This window comes from Brassica napus, chromosome A4, assembly GCF_020379485.1.
Source record: "Brassica napus cultivar Da-Ae chromosome A4, Da-Ae, whole genome shotgun sequence".
Classification (NCBI taxonomy): Eukaryota; Viridiplantae; Streptophyta; class Magnoliopsida; order Brassicales; family Brassicaceae; genus Brassica; species Brassica napus.
This window is the reverse complement of record NC_063437.1, coordinates 1,264,393-1,286,177: the sequence shown is the minus strand read 5'-3', so window position 1 is coordinate 1,286,177 and position 21,785 is coordinate 1,264,393. Positions and strand designations below refer to the sequence as shown.

The 21,785-nt window shown below is 35.8% G+C and overlaps 4 protein-coding genes and 1 pseudogene across 4 annotated transcripts; 4 read left to right on the top strand and 1 right to left on the bottom strand.

Moving 5' to 3' along the window:
- Nucleotides 1-2,931: 2,931 nt before the first annotated feature.
- On the top strand, nucleotides 2,932-6,650 carry LOC106445131 (zinc finger BED domain-containing protein DAYSLEEPER). The gene is made up of 3 exons (XM_013886643.3): nucleotides 2,932-3,158; nucleotides 3,251-3,305; nucleotides 3,415-6,650. The coding sequence occupies exon 3, from the start codon at nucleotides 3,421-3,423 to the stop codon at nucleotides 6,460-6,462; it is 3,042 nt and encodes a 1,013-aa protein (XP_013742097.1). The 5' UTR covers nucleotides 2,932-3,158; nucleotides 3,251-3,305; nucleotides 3,415-3,420; the 3' UTR covers nucleotides 6,463-6,650.
- A 181-nt stretch (nucleotides 6,651-6,831) lies between these two features.
- Nucleotides 6,832-7,617, top strand: LOC106445133 (annotated as a pseudogene).
- Nucleotides 7,599-9,700, top strand: LOC106445132 (protein STRICTOSIDINE SYNTHASE-LIKE 13). Its single transcript, XM_013886644.3, has 5 exons — nucleotides 7,599-7,834; nucleotides 8,095-8,510; nucleotides 8,583-8,867; nucleotides 8,944-9,111; nucleotides 9,197-9,700. Exons 2-5 carry the CDS (start codon nucleotides 8,131-8,133, stop codon nucleotides 9,606-9,608), a joined length of 1,245 nt encoding a protein of 414 aa, XP_013742098.1. The 5' UTR covers nucleotides 7,599-7,834; nucleotides 8,095-8,130; the 3' UTR covers nucleotides 9,609-9,700.
- A 1,514-nt stretch (nucleotides 9,701-11,214) lies between these two features.
- On the bottom strand, nucleotides 11,215-12,407 carry LOC106445130 (60S ribosomal protein L38). Its single transcript, XM_013886642.3, has 3 exons — nucleotides 12,267-12,407; nucleotides 11,778-11,961; nucleotides 11,215-11,386 (listed from the first exon to the last, which is right to left on the bottom strand). The coding sequence occupies exons 1-3, from the start codon at nucleotides 12,267-12,269 to the stop codon at nucleotides 11,364-11,366; spliced, it is 210 nt and encodes a 69-aa protein (XP_013742096.1). The 5' UTR covers nucleotides 12,270-12,407; the 3' UTR covers nucleotides 11,215-11,363.
- Nucleotides 12,408-19,397: 6,990 nt separating this feature from the next.
- Nucleotides 19,398-20,341, top strand: LOC106449109 (defensin-like protein 193). Its single transcript, XM_013890918.3, has 2 exons — nucleotides 19,398-19,527; nucleotides 19,897-20,341. The coding sequence occupies exons 1-2, from the start codon at nucleotides 19,428-19,430 to the stop codon at nucleotides 20,154-20,156; spliced, it is 360 nt and encodes a 119-aa protein (XP_013746372.2). The 5' UTR covers nucleotides 19,398-19,427; the 3' UTR covers nucleotides 20,157-20,341.
- The last annotated feature ends 1,444 nt before the right edge of the window (nucleotides 20,342-21,785 follow it).

The window sequence follows — 21,785 nt, the reverse complement described above, 5'->3', positions numbered from 1 at the left end:
GTCATTATCATCAAATGCATTTTAAGTTATGATTACGTCTACATTATTAAAACAAATCTTAATTTGTATGAGATGTATCTAAAGTAAAAAAGGACACTTATGAAAATGTGGAAGAAACAATTAGTGGTTATTACTTTTTGGCAATTTCTTTTGTCATACATTATCAATTCCTACTATTTTAGAAATCAATCTAAACAATGTTAGTAATCATTTGACCAATATCTAAGAAAAGACGATTGAAAGAGTCCACAGAATTTTTAAATTAGAAATTCACTATTTATATAAGTTTGGTTTTGCATATAAATACGTTGTTAAGTTAATCAAGAACTACTAACAAGAAAGAGACCAGAAAAGAAAAACAATCCGTTTAAGAGCTTATTAAACATTATGGCTATCGAAAAGAAAACCCTAATCGCCTCCTTCGTCATCGTTTTGATGATGGTAATGATGATCGTGACTGAGGTCGAGGCAAGGAACCATGTCACAATCAAGCCGCCTCCAAAGTGATATATAGTCTTTGTTGTTTCTGAATCGATCGTTCCTTCAATGAGGAGCTTCAAGCATGCATAGCTTAACTAAATTTTATTTTATATATTGTTTTTCACCTTCTTATTTTCTTAGTTATGGATGTATTATTACTTACAAATAATGTATTACATAAGAAAATTAATATGTGAATGGAATGCACTAGTTTTATATTTCATATATGTAGAGATTTACTCTATGATCTCTCTAGAAATTGACAACTTTAATGTTCACATACTTTCTTTTTAGTTTGTAATTTGTAAAAAGGATACAATATCCTTATATTAAAACTAAAACTGTGTTTTTCTTCTGTGTGTTGTTTTTTTTTATTATTCATCATCTTGTTTTGGTTGCCATGTAGAGGTTTAATTATCAAGTATCTTCTTCCTCGCATACAATCAACCAGTCCAAGTTAATAAAGCCTAAAAGACACAAACGTAGCTACTTATATACACAAATTCACAAATATCACATGAACTTACTTTCCTTCTGTTTAATACACAAGCTACACATTACAAATATTTGATTATTCAAACCCCAAATATACATTAACCCAATTTTAAAAAAAACTCAATAACTTTAATTAATTAGCATAATCTTCATGCATATATACATACGTTATACAAACAGGAAAAAAAAATGGAAAACAAAGTACAATCCTGTTGATTTGTTCTTTGGCCATTATCTCTGCATTCAACGCCTTGTCATATCTCATACCCAATTGTATATAAATTTAAATATTGCATTACATGTAGTAATACTATAGTCATCATTTTATAACTTTTGAACGAAAATGTAAAAATACAAACCTTTTTAATTTGGAATTCTTAACGGTCTTCAAGAATTGAGCTCCTAAACTTGGACTTTTCAATTTGATTATCCTTCTAAGATTTATAGTTGGACCGAAAATCGATGGTGGTTGACCCTATTAGCATCGGTTTAATCAGGGTTTACCGTTTACAACGTTAATTCCTTCCGGTTTATCCCTTTGTAAACTCTCTATATAGAAATAGGCTAAGGTACTTCTAAGATTTATAGTTGGACCAAAAATTGATGGTCATTGACCCTATTAGCATCGGTTTAATCATGGTTTACCGTTTACAACGTTAATTCATTCTGGTTTATTCCTTTGTAAGCAAACTCTCTATATAGAAATAGATCCATACCTTGGTCCATTACTATAAGTGAAGACGACCAGACAAAAAAAGTTTCTCTCTATCCTCGAAACAGCAGATTCATAGTTTGGTCTTTCGACTTAGCTAAACAATCACTGCTTCGGATTTTTAATCCGCCGAAAAAGAAACCTTTCCTATTCGGAAATGAGCAGACCTTTCAAGCCAGTGCAGTTCCCTCTTAGTGGAGTGGAAGTTATATAAACGTTCAGTTTCAATGTCAATATTGTATTGTGAAACAAAGTTCTTGTCATGGAGGTAGTTGATGAAGACGGATCAAGCTTATGTGGTTCCATTCGAACAACTTTGGTTGGATCATAGTTGTGTTTGTCTTCAGTTTGAAGATGTCTGGTGCTTATATGATATCATTTTTCTTGAGATTGAGTCTCACACAGATGCTTCTTTACTGCCATTGCGGTTTATTGGAAATGAGCAGACCTTTCAAGCCAGTGCAGTTACCTCTTAGTGGAGTGGAAGTTATCTAAACGTTCAGTTCCAATGTCAATATTGTATTGTGAAACAAAGTTCTTGTCATGGAGGTAGTTGATGAAGACAGATCAAGCTTATGCGGTTCCATTCGAACAACTTAAAAGATCTGTAAGGCTTGCTTGAACTGCTTCTTGTGGGAATCAAGTTAAGGCATCATTACAGATGAAATAGGAGAGTCATCACATGTTTGATGTATAGTTGCTAAAAGGATCCCATGTCTTTGCCTGAAAGATTACATCAACTAGACATGTTTCCAGATTTATGACCTTCACATTTATTTCATTTATGAAAGTATGCTACCAAACATTCTTGTTTTCTCTTTGATATATTGTATTTGTCTTATCATCATTTGCATTCTTGTTGAGATGAAGTTTTATGCAGGATTAGACTTTGTTTTTGTGTATGAATCATTTTTCATATTGCTTGAAGGAGAAATCAACAGGAAGGGTTCCAAGATATGACCCACCTACCAAAACAGCACACATTGTGCTGGAAGGTCTGGCGTTTTCCCAATGGCATTCAACTCTCTAAAGACCAATCCTTCCTTGTCATTACAAAAACAACCAATTGCAGGTGTAACCATATAAACTAGCGCTGTGGTTTTTGTCAGAACCAGTCGAACTGGATTGAACCAAAATTTTTGGTTTTTTCGTTTCGGGTTCGGTTCAGTATAATTTTACCATGTGCTTCTGTTTTTTCTTTTGTAACACCTCCATTTTTTTTCTCTTTAATAATAAAAATATAAAAATAATTAGGTGAATAATAAGTGACTAATAAGAAGAAAAGGCCGAGAAAGAAAGAAAGAAAGAGAGGAAAAAAAAGCTCAAAACCTAGCGGCCGTAAAGGAGAGCGCAGAGCCGAAGTTCATCCTAAAGCCCATTAATCCCTCCCTCGTGGTTTGAAAATCTTTCGCCTCTGATTCGCGCGGCCTCTCCTCCCTCCCTCCTTACTCTACCAATCAATCATCCATCCGTGAGCACCCCTCTCTCCGATGTTCCATAACTAGATCTCGCTATCTCTTACTCTAAATCTACTGTGCTTTTTTTTTTTTTTTTAATTCCCAGTGGTTTAGGCTCCTTCTCGATCTTTACCCCTCCCACGATCTGCAATCCTTCCGAGGTTTGTGCATGCTCTGATGAAAAATAGTCTTTGTTTTTTTTTCAGTATGTAGAAATCAAAGATAATATCTTATTAGCCTGATTCAGTTTTTTTTTTTGTCTTGGTGCAGAGGACTATGGATAACAACACTTCTTCTTTGATGCTCATTGATGACAACAACGGTTCTTTTGAGATTGATGACAAATCCCATTTGGATTTGGTCACTCCCACCACCACCAGGCCCACTGATGCTGCTGCGGATACCGACGACGGCGGCGGCGGCTCTCTGCTGTCTCAGCCTGGTATACGCCGCAGGAGAAAAAAGTCAATGGTCTGGGAGCACTTCACCATCGAACCAACCAGCCCCGGCTCCTCCAAGGCTTGCTGCAAGCACTGCAGGAAGTCCTTCGCCTACATCACCGGCCAGAAGCTCGCCGGAACGAGCCACCTCAAGCGTCACATTCAGCTCGGTATATGCCCAATGAGCCGAGGCGGCGGCGATCAGCTCACGCAAATCTCTCCTGATTCCAAAGATGTTGTTGTCGCTTGTGCTCCTCCCAAGAAACGTCAGAGGGCGGCGGCTTCTTCTTCCGTTCCTCTGGATCAAGACCGTTGCTACGGCGAAATGGCTAAGATGATTATTATGCACGAGTACCCTCTCCACATGGTTGAGCATTCTGGATTCGCCGCTTTCGTCCGCGCCCTTCGTCCCCAGCTCGGTATGGCCAGCTTCCACGCCATCCACGCTGATTGTGTGGCCATGTACTTGTCAGAGAAGCAGAAGCTTTCGGCCTTCATTGGTGAGGTCCCGGGGCAGGTGAACCTCACCGTGGATTTGTGGTCCTCGGATCAGTCTGTGGGGTATGCTTTTATGACGGGGCACTTCATTGATAAGGACTGGAATCTGACTCGCAGGCTTTTGAACGTTGCGCTTGTGCCTTCCCCTGATTCGGATTTCGCTTTGAACCAGCCTGTTGCGGCTTGTTTAGCGGACTGGAATCTCGAGAGGAGGCTCTGCAGCCTCACTGTTGGGGGATATCTGGTGAATAAAAACGCTGTTGAAAACCTCAGGTGCTGTTTGTCTGCCAAGAACCAGCATGTTTTGAATGGTCAGCTGTTGCTCGGGAGTTGCTACGCCCGCCTCCTTAGCAGTATGGCGTGCGACGCGCTTGGTGCTGAGGATCTTCAGACTGGTATTAGAAAGGTTCGTGATAGCGTGAAGCATGTGAAGAGCAGAGACAGTTGCTCGGAGAGGTTTGATGAACTGAAGGCGCAGCTTCAAACGCGTTCTGAGAAAGATCTCCGCATTGACAACCAGACGAAATGGGACACGACTTACAGCATGTTGTTGGCTGCGTATGAACAAAAGGAAGTGTTTTCTTGTCTGGGAAACTGTGATCTTGAATATAAAATTTCGATGTCTCCTGAAGAGTGGAGGAAGATTGAGGTGCTTTGCTCCTGCTTGAAGATTCTTTTTGACGCGGCTAGTGTTTTGACTGGCCCAACACGACGATTGACAGCAAACGATCTGTACCATGAGATGACAAAGCTTCAGCTAGAGCTAAGCCACGCAGCCATGAGTGAAGAGGCAGATGTCAGAAATCTGGCGACTCCATTGAGAGAGAAGTTTGATGAGTACTGGAGAGGATGTTTCCTGCTACTGGCAGTTGCTGTTGTGATGGATCCGCGCTTCAAGATGAAGCTTATTGAGTTTAGTTTCTCTAAGGCTTATGGGGAAGATGCAGAGAAATGGATCAGGAGCGTTGATGATGCTGTACATGAGCTGTACCATGACTATGCTGAACAGAGTCACTCCCTGTTGGAGGCTTATGTGGGCCACGGGAATGATGGCTTTTCTGAAACAGAAGTTCACTTTCATCCTGAATACAACCATTCCAACGAGCTTTCACATGATCAAATATATGAACAGCCTGGAGGAGATAGCAATCTGCTGAATGAAAAGCCAAGAGACCATGCTTTAGACGGTCATGAGTCTCAAGAAGCTGCTGAGACTGACCAGACCCAGCTGGTTGAGGAACTGCCGCTGGAAAACCAGCTAGTGGAGGATACAGATATGACTCAGGAAACGCAGCCGGTGGATGAAATACTCGAGGACACTCAATCAGTGGAAGAACTGGCTCAGGAGGCACAATTGGTGGAGGAGAAGCATGCTGACAATGACATTCTTGTTGAGGAAGTAGAACATGTGAGACAACCGGAGGAGGAAATGGTCCAGAACACTGAACCTGTTGAGCAAGTGGTTCAGGAGGCACAACTGGTGGAAGAGAAGCATGGTGACAGTGACATTCAGCCTGTTGAGGAACTAGGACATGAGACACAGCCGGTGGAGGAAATGGTCGAGAACACTGAACCAGTTGAGGAAGTGGCTCAGGAGGCACAACTGGTGGAAGAGAAGCATGGTGACAGTGAGATTCAGGCTGTTAAGGAACTAGAACATGAGACACAACCGGTGGAGGAAATGGTCGAGGACACTGAACCAGTTGAGGAAGTGGCTCAGGAGGCACAAGTGGTGGAGGAAAAACACGATGACATTCAGCCTGTTGAAGAAGCAGAACATGACACGCAGCCAGTAGAGGAAATAATAGAGGACACACAGCCAGTAGAGGATTTGGCACAACCAGTGGAAACCATTCCCGAGCACAGCAAAAATCCACAAAACGGTGATTCTCAATCACATGCAATGCCGCAGGAAGAAGCTGCGTTTACAATCTCTCAAGAAGGTCACCACGTTGACGTCCTTCTCCAGGAAGGCCATCACCTTGAAGCCTCTTCGCAGGAGTTTCCCCTCATCACCATTGGAGATGGATTCTCAGACTTTGAGCTTTACATCTCTGAGGTAGGGAGTCGCGAGCAGATGAAATCGGAGCTCGACCAATACCTGGAGGAATCTCTGATACCACGTTCACCAGACTTTGAAGTTTTGGGCTGGTGGAGCCTGAACCGAACCAAGTACCCCACCCTCTCCAAGATGGCAGCTGATGTCTTGTCCTTACCATTTTGCACTGTCTCTCCTGATTCTGTTTTTGACACTGACGTGAAAAAGATGGACAACTACAGGAGCTCTCTTGGACATGTGACCTTGGAAGCTCTCTTCTGCGCCAAGGATTGGCTCATGCACGCTTCCACCTCAGAGAACAATATGAAGAGGGAACCGTGAGGGTATCCCTTCTATCTTTCCTTGTCCTTCGACTTAGTTTAAGCGTAATGTATTTTGTTGTGGCCTCTAGGCTAATTTGGATTTGTGTTTGCTTATGCTTTTTCTTACCATCTCTCTTTCGGGGCTTTTGAGCAGCTCCCTTGTTAGACATGATTTGATATTACAATTTGGTATCGTTATTTTTTTTTATTGGCTCTCTCAGTCTTCTGGGTCAGTGGTGATAGTATGTTACTTGTTTCTAGGGAGATGTTATATAAGCCAGCAGAGAAGAGTCTGGTATGAACCAGTTGGGTCTTAATTCAAAGCTGATGATCCCTAATTTAGGGGAGATGTAAATCTGATTGTGAATTGCTCGAACATTAATTTGTCATGGTTACGTTGATCACCTCTGCTTCCTCTCATATCAGCGTCTTGCATCTCGTCTTCAACATGAGTGCTCTATGTAGTCTTGGTGTTGTCTTGGAACTGCTTATTACCTTTAGTACAACTATTGTTCTTGTAGTCTTCTCAGGTGTTTTGGTTATGGGATATACCTTCTGCTGATTGGTAGATTCGAGATTGAGTATTTCAGGTTAGTTACAGCTGTGTTGTGTTTGGTTGGATGACGATTTTGTCTGTGAAGCAACCTTCTTGATTTTTTTTTTTTTTTGGGGTTGTCTCTTCCCATTTACTTTGCGTCCTTTGAGTCACTCATTTTCACTTCCATCATTGTCCCGCAAGCTAGCTTGGTGGTTTCGTGGGGTTTGATTGGTGGGGTGATGCTTGGTTGGATCATAGTGGTGTTTGAAGAAGTCTGGTGCTTATGATTAAGTTTTTTTGGAGATTGGATCACTTACTGATGCTTCTTTACCGTCAGTGATGTTTATTGGAAATGGTTGGACCTTGCAAGCCAGTGCAGTTCCGTTTAGTGGAGTGGAAGTTGTCTAAATTTCAGTTTCAGTGTCAATGTTGTATTGGTGAACAAAGTTCTTGTCAAAGATGTAGTTGATGAAGACATACCGAGAGTTGTTAAACCAAGCTTATGCATTCAGAGAACTAAAAAGATCTGTAATGCTTGATTGAAACCGCTTGTGAGAGAGTCACATGTTTGATATATAGTTGAGAAAAGGGTCCCATGTCTTACCTAAAGATTCCATCCACTAGCATGTTTCCTGATTTGTGACCTTCACATTTATTTCATTTATGAAAGTATCCAACCAAACTTTCTTGTTTTTTCTTTGATATATTGTATAAGATGTTACGCCATTTGCATTCTTTCAGTTTCACAAAGTAATGAGATGAAGGTTTCTGAAGCTCTCTTAGATTAGATCAGTGTCTTCTCTTGTTACTTGCTTCATTCTTCAGACCTTGCTGTATATATTTCAAAAAGAAGGTAAGGCAAAGGGTAGAGGAAAAGTTAAGGATTCAAAGTTCATGCTTTATTAATGAGAAGTTGTAGGTTGGATGATTTACAGGTTAACTAGAGTCATGACAATTGTATTTTGTTATCAGAAGTAGTCTAACTTTGGATACACTTTTGACTTAGTTATTCATCACCATTTAAACCTACGTTCAACCCAATTTTCATTTCACAACTTCTTCACAACCACATTTTCTTTTTTAATTTCTTATATACTATGTACGCTGAATCAGGTGAATCTGATCTTTGCTTTCTCTGAGCACTTTCAAATGGAGAAGAAAGGACAGCAGCATAGTACACATGATTCCTTTCTGACTCATCACCCTGTTCTCTCTATCATTGCTTTGTCTGTAATATTCATAGCCATCGACCCTTTCCACATGAGTCCTATTGGAGGTCGTGAGTTCAAGCCTGTGAAGCATGAGGTTGCACCATACAAGCAAGTCATGGAGAACTGGCCAAGAGACAACCTTAGTCAACTGGGTCAACATGGGAAGCTGGAGTTTGTGGACCAAGTCTTTGGCCCAGAGTCGTTAGAGTTTGATGGTTTAGGTCGTGGTCCATACACAGGGTTGGCTGATGGAAGGGTGGTTAGATGGATGGGTGAAGCAGTCGGATGGGAGACATTCTCCGTTGTAACATCAAAATGGTAAAGACTCGTCACTTTTATGACTGTTTTGAGTTTCTCTTGTTGATGTTGTGTGTGTTCATGAGAGTTAAGGTCAGAGGAGGCATGCGCAAGAGGTGTGGATTCAACAACAAACAAGCAGTGGAAGCACGAGAAGCTGTGTGGGAGACCTCTTGGTCTGAGATTTGATAAAGAGACAGGGAACTTGTACATTGCAGACGCTTACTATGGTCTGCTAGTGGTTGGTCCTGAAGGAGGAGTTGCTACGCCTTTAGCTACTCATGTGGAAGAAAAGCCTATACTCTTTGCCAACGATCTTGACATCCATAGAAATGGTTCCATCTTCTTCACTGACACAAGCAAAAGATATGATAGAGCGTAAGTTTTGTGTTCATTTATCTACCGTTAATTGTATGATTATAAGAGTTGAGAGTTTTTTTCTTTTTTTTTGCAGGAATCATTTCTTCATATTGCTTGAAGGAGAATCAACAGGAAGGCTTCTAAGATATGATCCACCTACCAAAACAACACACATTGTGCTGGAAGGTTTGGCTTTTCCTAATGGCATTCAGCTCTCTAAAGACCAATCTTTCCTTCTCTTCACCGAAACAACCAATTGCAGGTGTAACCACATAAACAATCCTTGAAACTCAAGCAAGACTAGTTCACACCTGATATGTTTGTATCATCAAATATGTATGTGGCAGGTTAGTGAAATATTGGCTGGAGGGTGCAAAGACTGGTGAAATGGAGGTGGTGGCGGATCTACCAGGGTTTCCGGACAATGTAAGAATGAACGAGAGGGGCGAGTTTTGGGTTGCAATAGACTGTTGCAGAACACCGGCACAAGAGGTTCTTACAAACAACCCTTGGATAAAGAGCATCTACTTTAGACTGCCCATACCGATGAAGCTGCTGGCCAAAGCGATGGGGATGAAGATGTACACTGTGATATCAAGATTTGATGAGGACGGTGAGGTGTTGGAGGTTCTTGAGGATAGACAAGGAAAGGTAATGAGGCTTGTGAGTGAAGTGAGGGAGGTTCAAGGGAAGCTTTGGATTGGAACAGTGGCTCATAACCATATTGCCTCTGTGCCTTATCCTTTGACAATGAATTAGTGAACAACTTTGTTGTGTAGTTCTTAAGCTTGTGGAATTGCCTCTGTGCCTTGTCCTTTAAAAATGAATTAGTGAACAACTTTGTTTGTGTAGTTCTTAGCTTGTGGAAGTGATATCGTCTTAATTAACAATCCATGATGATAATTTTTTTTTTTTTTAATTCCATGATGATAATTATATAACAAGTGTTGGTTTGGACTAAGGTGGCGATTGGTTTTCCCGCTACCACCCGCAAACGCAGCTTTTGCGGTCGGTAGCGGTTGTCGGCGGTTTGCAACAATCACTCAAATCGTCCTAAACCGCTTCAAACTGTTCTGAATCTCATAAATTCAAAAGCTGGCTCCAGCTAGCGTTTGCGGTTGCGGGCGGTTGCGGGAGGGTAAATTTTTTTTCTTTTTTTTTAAAACAATATATATACAAAGAAAAAAATATTTAATAAAAAATTTAAAATTGAAATTATGAAAATATTAAAATATATCTATTTTATTTTAATTAATATTATAAAATTTTATAATAAAAACAATTTCAATAAATTTTCAAAAATTAAAATTATAACTTTCTAAATATAAATTTTATATTTATTATAATTTTATGATTTTTGATATTTTTATAATTATATTAAATGTAAATATTGTTAATTTATTATTTGACTGTTACCGCATTTGGTAGTTAACCAGTCATAAGTCACCCGCAAACGCACCAATTTTTAACCGCAGTACCAGTCGTACAAATCTCTTAAAACCGCTAGAAACCGCAACCGCCCGCATCCACAAACTCCCGCAACCGCAACCGCTGCGTTTGAACCAGTCAGGCCCTAAGAGTTTGACTGGTTTCCCCGCTACCACCCGCAAACGCAGTTTTTGCGGTTGGTAGCGGTTGACATCGTTTCAAAACAATCATACAAACCGCTACAAATCGCTTCAACCCGCTCCGAACCTCTTAAATTCAAAAGCTGGTTCCAGCTAGCGTTTGCGGTTGCGGACGGTTGCGGGAGGATAATTTTTTTTCTTTTTTTTTAAAACCATATAAATACAAAAATAAAAATATTTAATAAATTTTTTTAAATGGAATTATAAAAATACTAAAATATATCTATTATATTTTAATTAATATTATAAAATTTAAAAATAAAAATATTTTCTATAATTTTAAAATTTTAAAACTATAACTTTGAAAATATAATTTACATATTTATTATAATATTATGATTTTTGATATTTTTATAATTATATAAAATGTAAATATTGTTAATTTATTATTTAACCGCTGCTGTATTTGGTAGTTAACCAGTCATAAGTATCCCGCAAACGCACCAATTTTTAACCGCAGAACCAGTCGTATCAATCTCTTAAAACCGCCAGAAACCGCAACCAACCGCATCCGCAAACGCCCGCAGCCGCAACCGCTGCGTTTGAATCAGTCAGGCCCTAAATCAACTTCCTGTAACTTGAACAATATTTTCTCATTAATTACGTTTTATTTACATAATTATAAAACGCATTGCATTTCTTAACAAACTTATTTTCTACTCGTAAATTCTTCTTCTCATAGGCTCTTCTCAAAAATCTTTTGGAAAATACATGTTACTAACCAAGTTGATAGCAAATAACAGAATAAAAACTCAAGAGTCTTGCAATAGAAAAGGGAAGAGTCTGAACAATAGTAATTCAAAAGGCAACAAAAATCAAAATTATCCAAGCGAAAGGTATTCAAAGCAGGTCGCATCCACATATCCCTTTGACTTCAAGAGGATCTTCAAAGGTCTTGAACACTCAAACCTGAAACAAGGAAAATGTCATTTTCAACTTTACACAACATAATATCACATGCTTGAGCCATATATATACAGACTCTTCAACACAGACATGCTTCAAGTAAACAAACAAATGAAGGACACAGATGCTAGGACTCTTATAATATACACAAGTGCATTTACAAAGATCCAAGTGATAACAATTACTTAAATCCTAGGAGACTTATTTGGCAAATCTAATAAGTATGTTAATGATATAAGAGGTTTCAATTCATTTATAGAAGCTAGCAATAGTATGTTAAGGATTCCTATTTGGCAAATCTAACAAGTATGTTAATGTACCCAAACAACTTAACGTCACCCATGCTAAGATTCATAAGATATAAACATGAGCTGCCAGAGATGAGATTAAGCACCTGGAGGAAGTGACTGCTTAAGCTTATCAGCCTTCTCTTGGTCGAAGACGCATAGTGTGTAGAGGTACCTAGAGCACCTGACCTTGAACTTAACAATGTCCTTGCTTCTCTTGATCTTCACAGACCTAGCATCCTTCCTTCTCGCCGTCAGAAGGAAGTCCTTGATCTCGTGGATTTGCTTAGGCTACACACATTATCAAAACCAAAACACCCCCATTTTCATTAATTACTCAGTTTAAAACTGTTGGACTAGTTAAAGATAAAAAAAACGAAACACCCAAAGACAACATTTTTCATTTAATACAAAACACAAACTAGATCAGAACTGAAACTCAATGACAAGGATGGCTCTTAATCTACAAGATCATTAGAAATAAACACACAACAAAGAGATTACATTTCATATGGATACCACAACCCTAGTCTCAATAACAAACAATCAAGACGAAGATAAGCTTCAATAAGAAGTGAAAGACGGCGAAGAAGTACCATTCTCGGTTCTGATTTTGCTCGCTTGCTCGCTCGCCGCAACCACCGTCGGAGAAGAAATACAACAGCAGCTCTATATAAGAAGAAAACCCTAGATGATGTGATATTGGGCTTTGTTGTAAGCCCATTAACTCAATAATTTGGGCTATTTGATCCCATTTTAATACCCGAAGTAGTTATCCTCTTTTGTTTCTGTTCCAACTAGGCATGGATGTTCGAGTCTTCATGTCGGGCTGGGACTGGTTATTTTCGGATCTAGGTCTTTCGGGTCCTAAACATTTAGACCCAATAAATACTTAGAAATTTATGATTTGGATAGGTTCTTTCCAGATCTGGGTAGGTTCGAGTCTATAATTAAAATACTCATAAAATATTTCTAATTTTTCGTCTATAATTAAAATACTCTTAAAATACTTCTAAAAAAGATATGACATACACAACTCCATCAAATTTATCAGGGTGAGATTCATTTTTTTTTTGTGCACCAAAGTGAGATTCATAAGATAGAAATATTCTAACCACAACTATTAAGACATCTTTATCCCAACCGCATAATTTATTGCAAAATGAAGTGAAAAATGCAATCATGAACAAATAAAAAAAAATTATTCCATTTATAGAATAATAATTTTTTTGTTTGTTCATAATAGCATTTTACACTCCATTTTACAGTAAATTATGTAGCTGTGTTGGAGATGTAGAGAAATTAATCTTAAAAGATATGGTAGGTGGTGGTTGAGATGTGGACATGAACCAATTCAAGTTACTATATATGAGTTGTAGGATACTGATCCACAACCTATACGGGATATTTTAATCAATACTATTAAAACTGAAGGGCCTTTTTTGAGGTCCCCTTGAAGTTTTGAAATATTTACAGATCTCTGCCACTGATATCTTCTTAGTCTATGCTTTTAATTAAATGTTTTTATTTTTTTTTGTAAATCACAGTTATTATCCTCTATTTAAAAGATTTATGGTTTATTTAAACCATGATTATTCAACCATATAATACAAACAGAATTTGATATTGCAAGAACCGACAGGAAAATAACAATTACGAAGCAAATATGGAAATAAAACCTAGAAAGAGATCGTAGCATCCTCTTCGCCACCATACTGTTCTTCACCACTTCATCATCTTGACATCTTCCTTCTTCACCAGTTCATCATCAAAGTTTATACCTGTAATGTTTGAAATTTAGTACTCATGTAAAGCACAATAGTCTACAACTAATTCACGTAGCAAAATGTACACCAAAAACAAAAACAATAGAAAAATGCAATAATTATTCATTTCAAGTTACAGAGTATTAATTTGCTATGATTTTATTAGATTTGTTTATTTTATAAAATTCACAGAATATAAATTCTGAGATTAACAACTATGAAACAAACTCGCTAAAGCTTATTTGCAAATCTTTTTCAAATGCAATTATTTTGCAAAATTTTTAATATATAATTAAGCATAAACTACCCTGTATAATCGCAACACATTGTGATATTCTATCTAATAAACTGGTATAAAATCGCAACTATATTGTTATATCTTATCTAAATTGAACAACTTTAATCATCCAAAAACATAAAGAATAGATTGTTGTAACTTATAAGATATCGAATAATATATATACCTAGAATATTCCTAAATTAAAACGATTTAGTTGGTTTGCTATCCTAATAATTTACATGCGATAAGAAGTATATAATTATCCTTTCAAACCCAGCAAAAATAACCATTTTAAACCTCCAAAACCGTGATATACACTTATGGGTTCCACAATCAAAATCAGCAATCTAACTGTTCTTAAGCCTTTCAAATCTGCATGGAGCGTTCATGTGAAAGTACCACCTGGAAACATCCGAATGCAGATAAAAAGGTAAATATATATCAACTTGAACGATTACTTTTTTTTTGTTTGTTATTGTAGCGAAATCAGGTTCATCAAAAAGCGTCTATGTTTTCGTTAATTAATGGAAGAAAAACTTAAATAGTTCAATACGTTTTGCTGTTTTGCGTATGTTTTCTTTTCATGTGATCATTGTTATAATTTTTGCAGGGCTTCAAAATTCAAACTACATTAAAAAAAATTTGATCGGACAAACGATCGTGTTTGCAGACAACAAAGTTTAAGATAATTCAAAAACAAAAATATTTAACATTTTACAGTTTTAGCAATAGCATATTGATCAAATAATTTATATGTTTTCAATCTTTGTAGATCCTATAAAGTTCAATGGTACCGAGGGAAAACTTCATATCATAGATTTCTAGATTCAACTACATGAGGTAAAGGAAATAATCTGATTATTTTATAGATACACAACAAACGATTATTTTAGATATACATTTATGATTATAAATAGCCACCAGTCCTTCGTTTTTGAGCATCATTGCATATTACTTATTTCTTGCAGTCCTTTTCATTTGAGTAGTACAACGGCACAACATGTTAACTCCTGTGAATGCTGCAATAAAGAAAACATAACTAATATAGCTGAATCACAAATCATTTTTATATAAAATTTAATAGTTCTGTTCGATTACAGACTAATCTATATTTTACAATGAATGTTACGAATATCAAATCTTAGAGCAGGAAATAGAGTATTTTTTTTTTTGAAGAAAGAAATCATTTCGATTACAAACCTTTAATGGTTTTGACAAAGTTTGAACAATATCAAACTTTATTGCTTATTTTTGTCAATTATATCTGAAACCATCAGAAGTCACTCCTATAATCCGCACAACCCATCGTTCGACATGCAACATTTCGAAAAAGAAAAACAAAGTTAGATTTCGATTTTAAACTTTTTTGTAAATCGGTCAGATTAACCTACTATCTTTAGAATTTCAAAAAGAATTTAGATTATATTTACGTGACCATTTTGGAGTAGTTGGATCCTTGAACTCTCGATCTTCGTGTGATTTTTTGATGGAGAAATGTCTTTTCTTACAGATCTTTTTTGGATATACAAAACAATAAGAAGCTCATCCGATTAAAAAGTTATGATATCAGATTCGACATGCAACCCTTTTCTGGAAAGACAAAAAAAAATTATATATATAATATATATATATATGTGTGTGTGTGTGTAAGTGTGTTTCGATTTATCAAAAATGATTCAGATGAACGTATGATCTATTGATCAAAAAAAAAATAAGTGAGAAGTGAAATGCCTGTAAAGATTGGTGTCGATGGAGGATGTATCTCCCAATTTTCGTTTTCTATTTCAAGAAAGTAATCTTTATTTCAGAGCAAGACTTTTCTTGAAGAAGGCAAAAAGACAGATGAATTTTTGTGTGTTTGCCAAAAAAGGTTTTGTGGGCATGGATCATATTAAACAAATAATCAATCAATACTATTAAAACTGAAGGCCTTTTTTTAGGTCACCTTAGAGTTTTAAAGTATTTACAATACACTGCCACTAATGATATCATGCATATTTCCATTGTTTTATCCATCCATCCATATGCATTTTGATCATATAGATTAGGATTTAGTCATGTTTAGGTTGCATTTTGCATACATGAGTCCTTATCAGGTATTGGAGTATCACATGGAGTTCTTGGAAACGTTTGGGTGCATTTGGAGCTCAAAAGAAGTGTTTAAAGTGATCAGCGGACGAGCAACACACCGGAGCGACCTAACCGCAGCGACACGATGAAGTCGCTGTGCCTTACCTCTCGGAGCGACCACGTTGGAGCGACGTCCTGAAGTCGCTCGCTCTTTTGACGAAACAGAGCTCAAAACTGAAGCCGGAGCGACCTCTCGCAGCGACACCCTGAGGTCGCTCCCGAAGCCCAGAGCGACGTGCTGGAGCGACTTGCCGAGGTCGCTGCGCGTCGCCTATCTGCTCGAATTCATGTTTTCTCAAGGGCCTTTTTGTCATTTTATTATGCACGTTTTTTATTCTGAAAACCTATGTTTTAATACTCTGTAAGCCACCAAGAGGGGATTATCTTTGTTCTTAGAAAAACCACCAAAAACCTTTGGAAAGTCATCTCTTTGAATCAATTGATCAGTTTATTATTGAGAATTCTGTGTTCTTATCTATTTTTCCTGTGTTTCTCTACATGATTAATCTGAAATCCAACATGGGTTTAAGAGGAATCATGGAGATTAGTGAGTAATCACCTTTTGAATTCATGGGTTAGGGAGATTGAGGGTGATTAGGTTAGAACTAGGATGTTTTAGTGTAGATCATTCAAATTTCCTTGCTAGTTGAGTGAGCATAATGCATCTTCTGAGTTGGCCACTCAGTAGTTGAACCTTAGGCATTTCCCCCCGAAAGGTGTTCGAGGAAATGCCCGAGACAACTCTTCTTAGCTTTTAGCATACTTTGCCAAAGACATTTGTTGTTAGAGGTGCTAAGATAGCCATTGGACTTGATAGTTATGATTGCTTTCATATTATTCAACCAAAGACATTTGATGTTTGAATTGTGTTAAGTAAATGAACATTCATCTAGACATAGAGTTTGTTTAGGATTGTGTCCAAGCTTAAGGTTAATAGATTGATTGATCGTTTGCCATCTTTAGTTCGAAACTTGATCACCCGAGGTCTAATCCCTATATCCATGAGTTCTCTTTTCCAATAGTTAAGAAAGTATCATTTAGTTATTTCTTTTAATTAGTCATAGTTTAAAAACCCATCTAAATCATTGATTGCACTTAGATTAAGTGATTACTTGCATTCTCGGTGCTTTGATATCTCTCAGAACTGGTTCGACAATCATTTATACTACAGCATTTGTCTTAGGAGCCTTGAAAACTCCTAACATCAACTAACTTTATTTAAACATATGCTTTTAATTAAAATCAATATTTTCGAAATTCTTTTTATTTAAACAGAAACACCTACATTACAGCTACGTAATTCTTTTATTTTAAAAGTAACATAGTGTCTTCCTAATGAAACATAACGTATCATTAAATAACAAAGTAACATCTACATTTTAAACAAACTTCAATTGCATCAACACTAATTTTCCTTTTTTATAGATTAGATATACCATCTCTTTGTATATTGAGAATGATGTTCCAGCAATACTAAGCTTGAACGTTTATTGGATTCTGCAAACTTCAAAATAAAAACAATACATATCTGTTAATATCATTGTTTTTACCAGTCGTCACTTCCAAACAGAAGTTTTGCTTACAAATGATTGCACCATAAATCCTATATGTTGCATTATTCAAATATAGTTGACCAAATTATTTAAATCCTAAACTTTCCCACTTCAAATACCAAAAATATAATCCACTAAATCAAAACCTCAAAACTTGGCAAATAAACTTGATTGCCGGAAGTATTCGGTTAGTATTTGACATAAAATTGAAAACTTTTGTATTAACGATGGACTTTTCTTTTTGAAACATTTTTTTAAAAGTCTTTAATACCTTGGCCAATGTATGCAGAATGTTTTTGAAATAAATATGATCAGCGTTTTTCAGAATTAAATGTAATAAAGTAGAAGACTTTGCATTTAGTTTATTGTTCCAAATTAAACATTCATGTAGCAAAATTTTTACTTATATTTAAACTTTAAGCATTAAATTTATAATTTGTTATAAAATTTATCATTAAAAATATTTTAAAATCAGTTATGAGCAATGTTTTAAAACCCAACCCGGACACTGAACCGGATGACTTACCGGATTGCTGGGCCACTGGGTCGACCGCGGGTGAACCGTGAGTTAATAAATAAATTAATTTTATTATATAATAATATATCAACTATGTAAAAAAAAATATAGAAACTAAAGTTTAATATTTTCTAAATGTTTTTGAAAACTTAAAATAATATTTTGGATATGTATATATTTTATGTTTAAAAACATTTAGAAAATACTTAACTTTAGTTTTTATATTTTTTTATTTTCAATTGACATACAAAATATCAAAAAATAGTTTAGACTATTTAAAATTTTCTCTAACAAGGTAAGAGTTATGATATCTTTAAAATATCAAGACATAAAATTTATAAATATTTAAATGTCTAATGTAAATAATAAATTAAACTTCAAATACAAAATAAACCAAAAGTAAAAAATCATTGTAATAATTGTCAATAACGGAAATAAACTAACACCAAATCACATCAACTAATTTTGGTTCTCTCTACCATCTTTCATTTCATTTTCTACAGGTGCTATAGTGAAATCTTCATCAAAATCTAAAAATCACAAATATAAAACTGAAAAGGGAAAACCTAACTTCTTTTTTTTTTGTCAGCACCTAACTTCTTAATTGGAAACTGAAAATATAAAACATAATCTAAAAACATAATTTAAAACTAAAAAAAAAAAGTTATTTATTGGTTCACCTGGTGGTTCAACCGGTATCGAGTTCTAGGTTTTACTGGATTTTTGTGGGTTTCTAAATATTAATTTTTCACAAAACCCAAACCAGATTTTTTCTGGGTCACCGGGTTTACCGGTTCAATCGCGGCAGATCCGGGTCGGGTTTCAAAAACACTGGTTATGAGTCAAATGCAAGACAAGTTTTTTTAAATAAATTTAAACCTCCACATATAAATCGAATCAAACTAAAACATACCAAACTCAAAATACAAAAGTAAAGAAGAAAAAATGGTCATATAAATCAGAATGAATTATATATTTATAGAACATGAAAAATTGAACTAAATTATAACTAAACCAAAACCGAATCAATGTACCAAATATCAAAAACTAATCACGTCAAATAATTTGAGTCAAATCTATACATAATCGAATGGTTTTTATATCTTTTTAATCTAAAAAAAAATTATGACAAAAAAAATCCTGCGCTTTGATTTATATATTTGTAGAACATGAAAAATTAAACTAAATTAGAACTAAACCAAGAACGGAATCAATGTACCAAATATCAAAAACTAATCAGGTCAAATAATTTGACCCAAATCTATACATAATCAAACAGTTTTATCTCTTTAACCTAAAAACTTAAAACAACAATCGAAGTAGAACCGAAAAGAAAAATTCCGCGCTTTCAAAGCGCGGATCAAAATCTAGTGCTCTATTAAAATACTTGATCTTCCAAAACCAAACTTTTATCTGCCAGCTGTAAAATTTATTGAGGAAAATCATGGCCACACAAATAATATAAATCGTGTGCAATAAATCAATATAAATAGTACCACAAGGATGCAAAAATGTTCATAAGCAACATTGCAAAAGTGTTCGTAGAAAAGAAAATAATGATGAAGTCTGTTTCTATCTTAGCCATCTTGGTTCTCTTCTTAGTGTTCTTTGGTAAGATAATGAATATCAATCACTGTTACGTTTTGACATGTCTCATTGGCACTAATAATTAACACATATGACATTACGTACATATCATTAGATCGATGAGGTATATATGTTTCCAATTTAGGGTTTATAGCTCTCATCCTCGTGAATAATGTCGTATTTGGTAACAAAAAGGATCAATCACTATTGTATTTTTTACACATTTCTGGTTATAGTAAGATATACATATATATATATATATATATATATATATATATATATATATATATATATATATATATATATATATATATATATCATCATGCATGATCTTGCATTGTTTTATATCTCAACTTGAATATATGTAAGATTCGATAGTTTGTATGATTACAGAAATGCCAACGATTAAGGCCAACGTCAATGGAGCCTGCCTCAGGGAATACAACCCCACCGTATTTGAGATGCCAGATATAGCTCTTTGTATGATTCCGTCTATGCCGTCTATGTGCGTTAAAAAATGCCGAGAAACTAGGGAAGGTGCTAAAGGTGGAAAATGCGAATTTGGAGAGTTCCCAGACGATGTTAAATGTTTCTGCAACTACTGCTTTGCAGATCCTACACCACTGCTCATTACCAAACCAACCGATGCTTGAAGCAACGTCCCGCAGAGTCCAATAATTGAAGCTTTTGATTGTTATCTTGTGTGTGTGTATTCAAATTCTAAGTCACCAAGTAATGATCAAATATATATATATATATATATAGTAAATAACGTGTGACTTAGAATCTCCTCTGTTTGTACCTGTGATTCTATGAATAAATTAAAATGTTATGTGTATTAGACGATAACTATCCTCATGTATAGTTGAGATATTCTAGTGAATATTCTTAACAGTTTTGTAAAGATTCCTGAGATCTATCGACTCATTGTATTATATATTCACACATGAATCTTTATATATAAAGTAGGCTTGTGCTCTGTGCACAGCCTTCCACATCAGCATCAGAGCATGGGGCAAAAACTGTCACGTGGCATCATTTTTTTTTATATACATAATGTAAATAAACAAGAGATATTGTTTTAATTTATGTGCTTACTATAATTTTATTATATACATAATGCGTAAATAAACACAAATAAATAACAATATATAAAAAATATTTTTATATATAACGTTTATCCCCCGAAATTATGCGGATCTTCAAAATCCTTCCTTTTGAGGAAGTATCCATCGGTCCGTTTACACCCCTGAACTTTTTTTCACTGGGTTCTTCCCCCGACCCGGGTCGGAGGGACCGCCGCCGCCGCCCCGTCTTCTCACCGTCGGTTACTCTACACACGGGTGATCTCATGGTCGTCCACTGAGTAAGGTTCCTCTGGTTTTCAAGTGCTATGCAACCAGTACCTCTAACCACAGGTTGGTCTGCCATGGAGGGAACTTTTGGGAAGAGAAGAGAAAGAAGAAGAAAGAAGAATTCAGAACGCAGGGAAAAAGCGTTAAAAGGTTCAGAAACGTGAACCCTCTAATACCATGAAAGTAGATATGTTTCCCTTGAATACACATGAATACAAGAATATTTCAAGGGAAACATATCTACTTTCATGGTATTAGAGGGTTCACGTTTCTGAACCTTTTAACTAGGGATGGGCAAAAAATTCGAACCGAACCGATCGAACCGAACCGACTGAACCGAAACCGATTTGAACCAAACCAAAGTCCATTTCAAATCATTCGGTTGAAGATTTTCCCAACCCGAATGGTTCAGTTCAGTTCGGTTAAAACCGAACCGAACCGATAAACCGAAGTGTTTTTATAGTTATTTAAATTAAAAATATTAGTGATATCAAGATATTAAAATCCTAAGACTTAGCCCAAGTAATTTCCTTTTGCACGAAGGAAATCCTAATATAATTTGATTTCCATGACACTTCGTCTAACTTTTGTAATATTTGTCATTAAGCCCACATAATTTCCATGTTAATTGTTATAAAGTTATAAACTATATTTGTAACTTTTAAAAAGATTTTTATTTGGTTTTATATTGAATTTAATTTACATACTTAATTTTTTTATTATGACCAACGCGATTATTTCATGACAACCATACATTTATGTATTAAAACATGATTTCTTGTACAATAAATAAACTAAGAGAAATCTGATTAAACCGAATCGAACCGAAATACAAACTGAATCGAATACAAACAGAACCGAATATAAACCGAACCGAACATAACTGAACCGAAATCGATCCAAACCAAACTAACTATGGTTTACTTC

Excerpts from the sequence above, each read along its gene's own strand:
- LOC106449109 (XM_013890918.3), top strand. The coding sequence starts at position 19,428 with ATGTTCATAAGCAACATTGCAAAAGTGTTCGTAGAAAAGAAAATAATG. Across the intron at positions 19,528-19,896 it reads TCTCTTCTTAGTGTTCTTTG|AAATGCCAACGATTAAGGCC; the intron begins GTAAGATAATGA and ends GTATGATTACAG.
- LOC106445130 (XM_013886642.3), bottom strand. Across the intron at positions 11,387-11,777 it reads TAAGCAGTCACTTCCTCCAG|GTTTGAGTGTTCAAGACCTT; the intron begins GTGCTTAATCTC and ends TCCTTGTTTCAG.
- LOC106445132 (XM_013886644.3), top strand. The coding sequence starts at position 8,131 with ATGGAGAAGAAAGGACAGCAGCATAGTACACATGATTCCTTTCTGACT. Across the intron at positions 8,511-8,582 it reads TCCGTTGTAACATCAAAATG|GTCAGAGGAGGCATGCGCAA; the intron begins GTAAAGACTCGT and ends ATGAGAGTTAAG. Across the intron at positions 9,112-9,196 it reads ACCGAAACAACCAATTGCAG|GTTAGTGAAATATTGGCTGG; the intron begins GTGTAACCACAT and ends TGTATGTGGCAG.
- LOC106445131 (XM_013886643.3), top strand. The coding sequence starts at position 3,421 with ATGGATAACAACACTTCTTCTTTGATGCTCATTGATGACAACAACGGT.